This window comes from Harmonia axyridis, chromosome 1 (genome assembly GCF_914767665.1).
Source record: "Harmonia axyridis chromosome 1, icHarAxyr1.1, whole genome shotgun sequence".
Classification (NCBI taxonomy): domain Eukaryota; kingdom Metazoa; phylum Arthropoda; class Insecta; order Coleoptera; family Coccinellidae; genus Harmonia; species Harmonia axyridis.
Window position 1 is genome coordinate 8,395,596 of NC_059501.1, and position 12,304 is coordinate 8,407,899.

The 12,304-nt window shown below is 35.5% G+C and overlaps 2 protein-coding genes and 1 non-coding gene across 3 annotated transcripts in view; 1 reads left to right on the plus strand and 2 right to left on the minus strand.

The window, feature by feature from the left end:
* The window catches only part of LOC123685271 (homeotic protein labial), a 36,956-nt gene extending 34,066 nt beyond the window's left edge, over window positions 1–2,890 (plus strand). Inside the window, exon 2 of the mRNA XM_045624926.1 lies at window positions 892–2,890. Coding sequence (XP_045480882.1) covers window positions 892–1,334 — 443 coding nt within the window. The 3' untranslated portion in view covers window positions 1,335–2,890. The remainder of the gene's footprint in view (window positions 1–891) is intronic.
* Trnak-cuu lies at window positions 2,059–2,131 on the minus strand. The gene has a single exon. It is a non-coding gene; the product is annotated as a tRNA-Lys (tRNA).
* LOC123685264 (chaoptin) lies at window positions 2,266–10,896 on the minus strand. The gene is made up of 16 exons (XM_045624920.1): window positions 10,745–10,896; window positions 8,369–8,660; window positions 7,920–8,090; window positions 7,373–7,857; window positions 6,891–7,201; window positions 6,614–6,833; window positions 6,320–6,544; window positions 5,813–6,194; window positions 5,364–5,611; window positions 4,925–5,209; window positions 4,660–4,854; window positions 4,317–4,601; window positions 4,060–4,185; window positions 3,884–4,003; window positions 3,376–3,614; window positions 2,266–3,243 (listed from the first exon to the last, which is right to left on the minus strand). Exons 1-16 carry the CDS (start codon window positions 10,745–10,747, stop codon window positions 2,994–2,996), a joined length of 3,837 nt encoding a protein of 1,278 aa, XP_045480876.1. The 5' UTR covers window positions 10,748–10,896; the 3' UTR covers window positions 2,266–2,993.
* Window positions 10,897–12,304: the final 1,408 nt, after the last annotated feature.

Consider the following 12,304-nt stretch of genomic DNA (forward strand, 5'->3'; position numbering starts at 1 on the left):
GTGATTGAAGCGTCCGTCATACGTCTATTGGAACTGTTGTAGGTATAGTAAAGGGTGTTTTTTTTTTAGCTATATAGAGCTTTGAATTGCAATAAAACAACGATGGATTATTTGATTGACATGAATTTTATTTATCCGCAAGATAATCTAGTGGCATTACATTTTAAATATGATTTCTGGCATATGACCGCCACGGCTGGCTCGGATGTAGTCCAATCTGGACGTCCAATTTTCGATGACTTTTTCCAACATTTGTGGCCGTATATCGGCAATAACACGGCGACTGTTGTCTTCCAAATGGTCAAGGATTTGTGGCTTATCCGCATAGACCAATGACTTTACATAGCCCCACAGAAAGTAGTCAGGAATGAAAAAGTTAGTAATCATGGTTCTATACCGATCACCATTGACTGTAACGTTCTGGCCATCATCGTTTTTGAAGAAGTACGGACCAATGATTCCACCAGCCCTTACAGCGCACCAAACAGTCAGTTTTTCTGGATGTAATGGTGTTTCGACATATACTTGAGGATTATATCCACTCCAAATGCGGCAGTTTTGTTTGTTGACGTAGCCATTCAACCAAAAGTGCGCTTCATCGCTAATGGACGTAGTGCGCGATACGTATTCCGCACAGAACCATTATTTTCGAAATGTAATTGCACTATTTGCAAGCGTTGTTTAGGCGTGAGTCTATTCATGATGAATTGCCAAATCAAACTGAGAATAAATCACTTGATAGCTTTTAAATCGGTCGCCATCTTGAACAGTAATGCCAACTTAAAGTTATATACCTTGAAAAAAAACACCCTATAGTAGCTCTTCAGAATTTTATATTTCGAAAAAATATTCTATGGTCATAAAACTAACTTCCTTCTTTCTCATTTTCAGTTCCAAAAGTACCATCTTCAAACATGGCCGATTTTCCCCTTTCGTCAGTGGCGTCCTCTTTAATGGACTCATCAAACCCTGCCTCCAGAAGCTCCTGCCTTGGATCAAACGCTTCTAGTATGCTAGGTCTGAATTGCCTCAACACCGGAAGAACGAATTTCACCAACAAACAACTGACAGAACTGGAAAAAGAATTCCATTTCAACAAATACCTTACCAGAGCTAGAAGAATAGAGATAGCGTCAGCTCTTCAACTTAACGAAACCCAAGTGAAGATCTGGTTTCAGAACAGAAGAATGAAACAGAAGAAGAGGATGAAGGAAGGATTGATACCCCCTGACAGTTCCAGCCTGAATAGCAGCAACAATAATTCCCCAGGCACAACAACATTGTTACAAAACGAAATATCTGGTAGCAATGATAATAGCCAAGAATCTAATTGATGAGACATGCTTATCTTGATGTCTGATTACCTGAATATTTATATTATGTTTCGCTTCAGGACTATTCCACTTTGTTTATTTGGTCCGTTGGAAAAAAATGAATGAGCAATTGTCCCTATATCACAATGTCATCAGCAAACATAAAAAAATTTAAGGTCGGCAAAAAACTAATTCTAATAGTAAAAACCACAAAAAATCAATAGTACCATTCTATTAAAACAAAAATTGTACGAATGAGCATTTAGCCTTCCTCATAATCTGCACATTTTCATCCAACCTTTTATGGTGTACTGAAGAGAATAAAAAAATTTCATTGAGATGTTATTCCAAAATAGTTTGCCGATCAAGCAATTAATTGCTTACTGTTTTAAAGCCTTCATTAGCTCTGATTCTCTTTAAATTAGGAGCAATTCCAATTGAATATTCTTTGAAGCAACCTCCAAATTCGTGTTCATGTTCTTTACAGATGTAAAGCAGTATATTTCGATATGGTAGTTGAATTCAATTCTTTTTCAAAAAATTCTTAATATTCGAATGTTAAATTCGCGAAATTTTCCATTCAAAGGAACGTCTGGCTTGATTCCAAAATCACTTCCTGATGGTAATCAATCATAATTAGATTCTCTAAAATTTGACTAATTCAAATTTAAAAGAATTTATCTTCATGGAAATTACTTCGCGAAATTCGTACTGAAACGTTTGTTCTAAATTGCAAAAAAGTTTTCGCCCAACGTGGGGCTCGAACCCACGACCCTGAGATTAAGAGTCTCATGCTCTACCGACTGAGCTAGCCGGGCTGTTGAGTTTTTAAGGAGAAACCGATATTGTTAGACACAGTTCTGTCTTATCAACTCAAAATTCCGAAAATCTAGAATATAATGTAGAATCAAACTTCAAATATGAAAATTTCATGAAATAATGTAGCTTTTCAGGATCATTGCGAAGCTTATTTGGGTATAACCTCCGATTAATAGAAATATAAAGATTCCTATATGGATATCATTATTTATTCAAATTCCACTTAAAATTATCCTTATGAGAACTTCAAATGAACACATAATTAAAACAATTTTCTTCCAATCACATTAGACCAAACGTAACTACTTATTTAGAATAGTCTTAAATTTAAGTCATATCTTATTATTACAAGTGTATTATATAATTTATTTTATTGTATAAATATGTACATAACATTACTAGGAATATACAAAGGAAAACAAAGACTTAAATGGTAATTATGTTTCAAATAATTTACCTTAAAATTGTTATTATAAAATAATATAATAGGTTAGATCATTATATGTGCTCTTAAGTAAAATGCAGTTTTTTTCAAGGCAGTTTCAGTGTGATCAGAACATTTTTGGAGTGCTTTTTCAAATTAAAAATAATTCTGAACTTTGAACTGTTTCATAATATTCAGAAGAATGATATTTCCCTCATATGGGAAATTAGGTACAAATTGATTAATAACGATGATTCAATCTTATTATATCGAAAAAATACAAGAAAATATAATGAAACTATTATTAATGTAGGAAATAAAATGTGAAAAACTACTATTAACTGATTTAAGTACCTACCTATTTAAAAAAAATAACAATTTTTTTCGTATTGAGGTCAACATATAAAAAAATCTTCTAATTTTATTGACAAACAGTCTTAAGCAGTTAACCAGTTAAAAACCAAGGCAATCAAAATGAGAACAGATGAATATTTATAACTGGAAGCGAGACTCCAGCCACATTCTATGTCCGTTTTTAAAATTTCCAACAAACTTTGATTATTTCTGTTACCACATTGTGCATTTCTCAAGTAGTCACTCGCATGTCTACAATCATCAAAAATTGAAGAATGACTCGATCCACTGCAGAGATACTGTCGTTTTTTTCGCAACCAAACCTCTATCCATCTAGAAAAAAAAACTTTAACACAGATATAAGAAAAGGCGGATGCGCTTTGGTTATTTTTCAAAAGCGCATCCACCAAACAAGATAATACTGCAATCGACACATTGAATGTAGTAATTTCATCAAATACTGACCCTAGTTCGCAGTCGCAGTTCCAATTACTGCCAGATATTTCGAGATCTAACAGAAATGTCTTTCTGTGAAGTACCGGTTTGCTACCAGTAGAAGGATTGTGGAGTACTTTGAGGGATGGATTTTCGCTAACGTCTATCGTCACATTTTCAGCTTCCCCAAAGTTTTTGAACAAATCTGATCCGAGATTTGTGATACTGGTATTTTGCAGGCAGAGATGGAACACCGGACTTCGAATGCCCTGAAAATGTATTTTGTTGACCATTATCAGAATGAATTATAGGCGTGAAATTGAGAGTAAGGTTTGTTATTAAAATTAAAAAAAAGTTTCAGTGCAATTTCATAATAGTGTTTATTTCGCAATATTGGATCAACTCGTTAGATGGCGCTTAGCACTATATAATACTCATAAGGAGTCCGAATAATTCAATTTGTGTCAAAATAACGAACATTGTTGCCTCTATTTCACTTCAAAATCCCAAATCACTAATTGTATTATACCAAACTCACCTTGAAAACATTTGGTCCCAGCTTCTTCAGCCCTGTACCAGAAAACGTCAAGTTACTCAACTTGGTGGGGAAATTTCCGGCCATTATCTTCTCCAGGTTGTCTTCAGTGGCAAAATCGACCTTAAGTATAATTCCAATAATTATCCAATGATCATCAATGGAGCAATTATACTCACATTAACCTCCAACTCTTCGAGACCACAATTATTTATCAGAAGCTTGGGTATGTTGTAATTCTTCAAATTCCGGTAAAAGCTGAGTGCCAAAGTCTTGAGCGAGCAAAGTTTGCAGAACGCACCTGCCTGAAATTTGGAAAAATCTCAAAGATAACAAAATTTTTTAAGTGTCTTTGGTGCATGAATTAAAACGAAGAATAAGATAGACACTCCGCTAGATTCAAAAAATTTTATCGTTCAAATAAACGTTTACTTACCTCTAACTCATTGATGTCCAAATTTCTTATGTCAAGCTCCTTCAAACTGTCAGCCACTCCTAATAAGCTTGTGTTACTCAAAGAAGTGATGGGATTGTCAGCCATATACAAATACCTCAACTCTGGCAAAGAATGTGTAACAATGGGAACAGAAGTTAGATCATTGTTGTTCAGATTGAGCTCACATAAAGCACTCAAATTGGTAGCCATCTCTGGTGGTACAGTCGGAAGGTAATTATCAGCCAGAGATAGAGAAATGAGATGAGGTGTTGGTAAAAGAGGCACCTAAAGAAATGTAAGAAAATTATTATAATTCGTTAAGTATTTATTATTAAGAAGTTACTTGAGAAAGTGAAACGTTGTCTAGATTAAGATGTATTAAAGAATCCTCCAAACCATGGAATGTTAACCCATTGGGTTCCAAGGTGAGTTGAACGTTGTTGCTAAGGTCTAGACTGGATAACCTTGGAAGCTCTCTAAATGTACCAGCATCTATTTGAGCGAGGCGATTATGAGAAAGATCCAGCCAGTTGAGACTCTGTAAGTATTGAGTTCTTTGAATAATATTCCCATCCAAAATATATAGATAGATTGAAATCCTAAAGTACCTGAAATCTTGAGAACATGCCGCCATGAGACAAAGATGAAATGCTGTTCCAAGAAAGATCCAACTCGTACAAATTTCTTGCTGCTGGTACAGAAAAACTATTCAAAGGCAATTTTCCAATGATATTATGAGAGAGGTCCACGTGTTCAATAGCATCTTCTCTGAACAAATTGTCTGGTAATGCCCTTAGTCTATTTCGTGAGAAGTTTACAATCCTTATTTCTTTGAGGAATCTGAACAAGTCGTTGGGTACATCTGCTATCCTATTGTTTGAGGCATCAAGAATCTATACAAAAATATTATTTTATGATTCGACTTCCTCAAAAATTAATATCTTGTACTGAAATATGTTAGACAACATGTTAGTCTGTTCTGGTGTTACCTATCTCTGTTAAGCTTTGATATTCACGATTGTGCTATACCAATTTGAAAGCACCTACCTGTAATCTCTTCGTGTTTCTAAAAGTATCAAAATCTAATTCGTAGATCATGTTGTCTGATATATCAAGCAGCTGAAGATGAGGCATGTTCCCAAACACCTCCATGCTGACATTGAGTATTTTGTTGCTACTAATGTAAAGATGAGTCAGTGATAATTCCGCTGGTTTGAAGAATGCTCTACTAATGGAAGAAATGTTGTTGAACGATAGATCTAGAACCTTCACGTTTGTGTGAGCTCCCATGGCACCTAGACAATTATAGAAAACTTAAAGAGATATGCATTTATTGCCTTCTCAAAAACCACTCTTGAAGATGAGATGGTTGTGATATTGCTTTTAAGGCATATTCTACATTTGGTTGCAACAATAGATATGTGTAATGATTACAAAGAGAGAAATTTCAAAATCTCCTGAAATATTCACAATGATGAATTCTGTCTCATACTCACCAAACTCGGCTTCCGTACTACCAAAATGCAAATTTTTCAAGTTGTTATGACTCATATTGACGTGGAACATTGCAAGAGTACCAACTTGGTCGAACATAGTGAAGTCGAACTTGGTCATTTTATTGTAGGAAATATCCAGGTATTCTAATTCTGGTAGGTTCTGGAAGGTTTCATATGAAATCTGAGAAATTCTGTTGCCTTTAAGGTCCAACTCCTTCAAGTTTTCCAAATTCATAAAGGCTCTCCTTTCCAAGCTTTCGATCTTGTTATCGTCCAGAAAGATTTCTTGCAAACTTGGCAATTCCACGAATGTATGCTGCTTGATGGTCCTGATGTTGTTGAAGGATAGATATATTTCTTCGAGTTCCGAATGAATATCCCCCTTAAAAAATTGAGATTGAAGAATATCTTGGAAATAATTTGAGAAAAATACTCAGACATTTATGTCCTGCTCTAACAGAAACATCTCAACCTGTGTTGAAAATTCAGCATCATATTGTCACTTACTTGAAATGTACCTTTTTGGAGGTTCTCAATGATATTGTCCTGCAGTTCTAATGTTCTCAATTTCTTCAGGAAATGAAAAGATGTATCTGGAACATTCCTTATTCTGTTATTGCTAAGGTCTAATTCCTCCAAGTGCGTCAGTTGTTTAAGGGGATCTGCTGGAATGTTTTGCATACTGGATGAGAGACCATGAGAAAGCTTTAAACTAACCAAAGAGTGTCCGATCTGTAAAAAACCTCAAAGTTTAACAAGGCACAATAGTAGAAATAGAATTTAATTACAAGACATTCTTACATCGTACAAAGCATTTGACTCGATACTATTAATGCCATTCTCCGAAAAGTCAATCCTTTTCAAACCATGAACATATCTGAAAGTATGACTTTGTATGGTCTGAAGACCACCGTTAACGATGTCAAGTTCCTCCAAATCAACACCAAACTCTTTAAAATCGTCAGGTCCCAAAGTGTTCTTGTTGATCTTCGTGAGTGATAAGAACCTGAGTCCTTTTAACCTGTGAATTTTAAAATCTATTCAATCTACTTTCAAACGTTTTTAAACTTGAAACTACCGTCTTATATCTTGGAGTGAAACATCAGAATTCTCATTTCCAGTCACATCCAAATGGTTCAAAGTGAAGAGGAAGCTGTTGAATAGGTCAGCAGAGCTCAAAGTTTTCAATTGGTTATCACCAAGAGATAAGCTTTTCATGAGGACCATTCTGTCGAATAAATCAATGGGTAGCTGTTGCAAATTGTTACCAGATAAGTCGAGGATCTCTAGGTAGTCTTCAAGTCCATCAAAGGCAATTGGGGACAATTCAGTGAGACTGCATCTTCTCATATATAGCTCTTTGATCTTGGCTTGGCGGAATGCATTGTCCTAAAAACGATATGTGTTAAATGTCATGAATATATATTGTTGATGTTACTGCTGGATGAACAAAAAGAAAGGCTGCTAAGGCTACGAGGCTACTGAAATACCTATAGCAGTTCATCATAAGAAATTGTTCATTGTTTTTTATTCGAGAAAGGATCAAAAAGTTATATTTACCCCTATGAATCTGAGATTGTTCCCATCCAAGTAGGTTTTATTGAGCACGTTGAACAACTGGAAAGATGCAGTAGGTATCTCAGTTATCTGGTTATAATCAAGTCTCAACTCGTCCAAGTTCAGGACAAAATTGTAATTTACGTTTTGAATGCCCACTTCTGTGGCGGGGTTCATAGAAGTAATTTTATTGTAGCTTAAATCCAGATCTTTGAGAGTTTTCAAGGGAGATATGGCCTGATAAGGGATAGCACCCAACTGGTTGTGTCCCAGAAGTAGATTCGTCAATTTAGCCATTCCATCCCTGAAGACCGAAGGGTCGATTTCTTTCAAATTATTTCCGGTTAAGTCTATGGTATCCAACTCGTTCAAACCAGAGAAGAGATCAGTTGGTAGGTTGGTTATAGAGTTGTCAGCAAGAACTAGTGTTTGTAAGGTATTTCCTAGGCCTCGCCAATTGTCAGAAGTCACTTTGATGATGTCATTTCCTATCAAAGGATAAGGAGTAAATCAGTTATAACAGAGGGTTAAAAAATGAAATGTTACTAACCAGTTAGGTCTAACATCTTGAGTTTCTGGAGATATTTCATCGCTCGCGTTGGTACAACTGTAAGGTGATTGTGGCTCAAATCAAGCTCCCATAAAGATCGGCCAAGTCCCATGAATGCCTCGTCAGGAATAACATACAAGGGATTGTTGCTAATTTCAATTTTATATAAACCTAGAAATATCAAGAAAATAAGGAAACAGGTATAATTTTGTGCGAATGTCTATCATGCAGCTATCATATATTTAATAAATGCTTTCACAGCTTCAAATTTTATTACTTCAATTCCTGTTATTAGTGATATATTATGGTATTTCACTCCATGTTTGGCCAAAAACAACTATTATATGAATCTTCAGAGGAATTTCGTTTGAAAATTAGCTCTAACCAGCTCACAACTAACACTAGCTATTCCAAGGAATGTGTTGCAATGAGAAAGTGATATGATTTACCTGTGCTCTGCAAGAAATATGGTTCTAAGGTGCGCAAACCATTGTTTATCAGATGAAGTTTGAACACTTTCGATATGTTTATTGATTCTGGTATTCTTGGGAGATGAACATTTTCACAATGCACTATTCCTAGATCTGGCATCGATTTTGAGCATTTGCAAAAGCTGTTGAAAAAACAAGGAGGGTATTTCTGGAACTCCATCTCTTTTGATTCTACATAGGATATCCATATCATTAGGAGAAATGTTCCGATAACCAAACCATATCCAATATGCATAAAATGTTGCAAATGCTGAAAAGTTAAGTAACTAGATACTTATAATTCATTTGGATGAATTATAACTTCGGAAAATTGGAAGAGGTACAGCTAGTGAAAAAATATGGTTGTACGCAATATAATAACTGTTTAATTTTGCTGATGTTTGCATAGATTTAAGGACTTCACAACGTCTTTCCGGTATTTATTCCTTTCAAAAAGTAACAACCAGCATCGCAGATCTAATTCTTTTTCATATAGGTAACAAACCATATTATCTTCCACATGAAATAATGACAATACAATTGAATATGCGCATATTTCCTAACATATAAAGCAGCTGTGATTGAACTTTATGGTTAAAGCGATCTATGGTCCATTATTCATTGTGCACTAGTGCATTTTTATCGGATTAACTTTGATTTTTCACAAAAAATAGTTGCTCTAGAGAACAAATGAGATGATAAAATACGACAACAAAGCTGGAAGTTTTTTTATCTAGTATCTATCTTTTATTCTAGTTGAATTTTCAAGGATGAATAGGTAGTTTGAGGTAAAAATTTTAAGTCTATCCGATCTTGAAAAATGGTCCTCCAACTTTTCATCAATATCTTTTCTGTTTTTGCTTTCGAAATAGACTGCAACTGCGGGAATCACTTCTTCATTAGAGCTAAATTTCTTTTCCTTGAGTGTCATTTTGAAGTCTGCAAGGCTTTCATCACTGCCCACTGGGGTCAGATCTGAAGCATAAGCGGTCAGCAAGCTAGGAATCCATTTCGAGCAAAGCTTTCACTTGAGCTAATGCTCACGCAGAATAGTGAATACACTGCCATCTACTGTACTAAACTCCGCCGCTCTCTCATGCACTACAATTTACGATCGCCCCAAAATCATTTCATGGACTTTTTTATGGTTTCTGAAACAACAGCCGCATTTTGGGGAGACCTTATTGTTCAGCATCATCAATGACCCCAGCGTGTTTCTGAGGGTCGCCGCGTTGCAGCAGAGTCATCTCTCCACGATGATGTGAGAGGATGTCTTAGGCACTGGATTACCTGATCGATCTCGGGACATTTGGCTAGAGAAAGTCTCGCCAATAAACTAACGTGGAAAAAAACTTATATAGCACTAGCGAAATCATCTGTACTCCAGGCCCGTGTCTTGATGAATGACAGGGTAGGATATTGGTTCAAATTTAGTGCAGCTCCTACTGATGAAGAGCAGAGCTTCAAGTAAGAGTGAAAATTGTTCATTATAAATTCTTAACTCTTCATAAACGGTGTAGAATGCACTCCTCATATAACGCATAACAGTATGAGTTAATTGACCATTAAAAATAGTGTAATCGATGTACGGGTCATCTTGATTCCAAAAAATCTACGTAAACAGGTTAAACTTGCAGATATACTACCTCCTCAAAGTGACCATTTCGTATTTGTCTTGCGTCCACTTGACCGTGGTCATTTGACGTTGAACAGGAGATTGAAAAGGGCTATTAGTAATAGCTCTTTTCAATCAAAATGTAATAGCCTATTACATTTTGAAACGCTTCGTGTGATGACCAACGGGCGCGCGTCGTCTGACCCTTCTAATTTGCCAAAATGGTAAAATCTCATTAGGAATTTTTAGCAAGGTATAGATAGAACCAACTGATGGCAGTTCAGAAAGGCAATATTATCTACTCAATGGAAAGATAAAGTGTTCTTCATATCCAGTATCCTGGCTGAATGAAAAAAATTGGCATACCGTAATAAAAATTTACACAGAAGAGCTCTTATATAATAAGATGCCTACTTTTGAATATACCCTTATGATTACCAGAGGTGCTATGCACCTTATCCCAAGTAGGACACATTTTGGAACTAGATATAAGTACTCAAAATATATGGTCCCATATCGCAATATACATTTCTGTAACCTAAAGATTTTCTTATTGTGATGTTCATTATCTTTATTCTTCTCATCTTCTTTGTGTTTGTAACAGAAGATGCTGTTTCTTTGGTATCTTCATATCGAAATGCTTGAATCAAGTAGGAAGAACATCATGGTCTTTTGCGGTCGAAAATTCCAGCAATCGAAATATTTTATCATATCCAAAAGTATATCAGTAAAACACTCACCATTGTCAAGAGTTATCCCCAGAAATAGATGCACCACTGAAAGTATTATGCACAGCAAGTCGCCTGACTGCAACCTTGTTGCATCAGTGGACACAACTGTATAAGTCTCGAATTTCCCTAACACCAAGTGCAGAATCACTTCAAGATCCAGGACGTACGGCTTCAGGCTAAATGGATTAGCAGAGATCAGCCGCAATATCGATCTTTTTCATATTTCACTAAGAACAAGTACGGGGAAATCTCCAACCACTAGTGTCCGTTATTGTGTTATTGGGTTAAAACCAATTAAGGAATATGTTACATGTATTAGATTCGTCTGGATAGTTAAATTAGTCGTAGGAGGATTACCCAGCCCATTCTGTCTAATTAATGGTGTTTAGTGTCGTACATGTGGAGAGTGAATCACGACAACTTCCACTAATAATAAGCAAAATTGTTAGAGAGGTCGGAATAGAAGAAAGTCAGATTTAAGTGTTTTGTGTTTTATTATTTCGTCACGAAGTAGCATTTTTTGATTTTCATTTATGCTTACTGATGGAGAATTCTTGGTCAAATTGAAATCTGCAATTCAAAGATAAAACAGGAGATTCAAGAAGAAAATATCAAAAAAAAAAATAATAATATCCGATCGAGTTGTTGAACATGCTGTTATAACAGTTTAAATTTCGACGTAAAATTTCGTGATAATCGCGTTATCAGAGAAGATGCTAATTCGAAACAGAATATAAAAACCTACTATTGCAGTGACAACAGATCCGACTGACTTAAAATTTTGCTTGTAGCACAATGATCTAATTATACATAGATGCGTCCTTGGACCATCGTGCAGTGCCAAGCATTAGCTCCAACATTTAAAGAGATATAGGTTGAGCCTTCTGTCACATGATGAAGGAGAGAATAAACAAGTTTGAATTTCATCCAATCATAAAATAGTATTGATACATCCAATATGTAGAACCAATCAAAACTATGTTAGGACTCCGGTCAGCTGATGCAAACATCATGCATCACACTCTTATGTTGCAGTCCATTCCTCTCTCTCTCTGTGTCTACGCGCTATCTACATAGTATATTATTAAGTAGTAGGTCAATTCTTTGTATAGCGGAAGAAAAGGAACCCATGCCGAGACAAGTAGCCAGAATTATCTCAATCTAAAAAAAAATCCTCAAAGTAATAAACAGAGATAGAGGGAGCATATGTTATTTCCAGTAAGCAAATTTTGTCCCCAACATGAACCAAATTTGACATGAAGCGCGCGGAAACGAAAAAATATCAGTGATTCGATATTTCACTCAATTCGCGAGTTTCTCCACAAAGAATGTACTTCTTACGTCCCATAGAGCGAATCAACGTTTCATATTAGCTCGAAATATATTGAGATGAATTCCTAAATATATCAGAAATTCAGAAAACAAATTTCAAGCTCGCCAAACGACGTAAAATAATGACACTAGGGGAGCATATTCTGCTTATTATAAATTCGACAATTAGGAAAAATGTTGGATTCCAAATTTTCATATTTAATCAGGAATCACTCAAATAAATAATTTCATTCAATG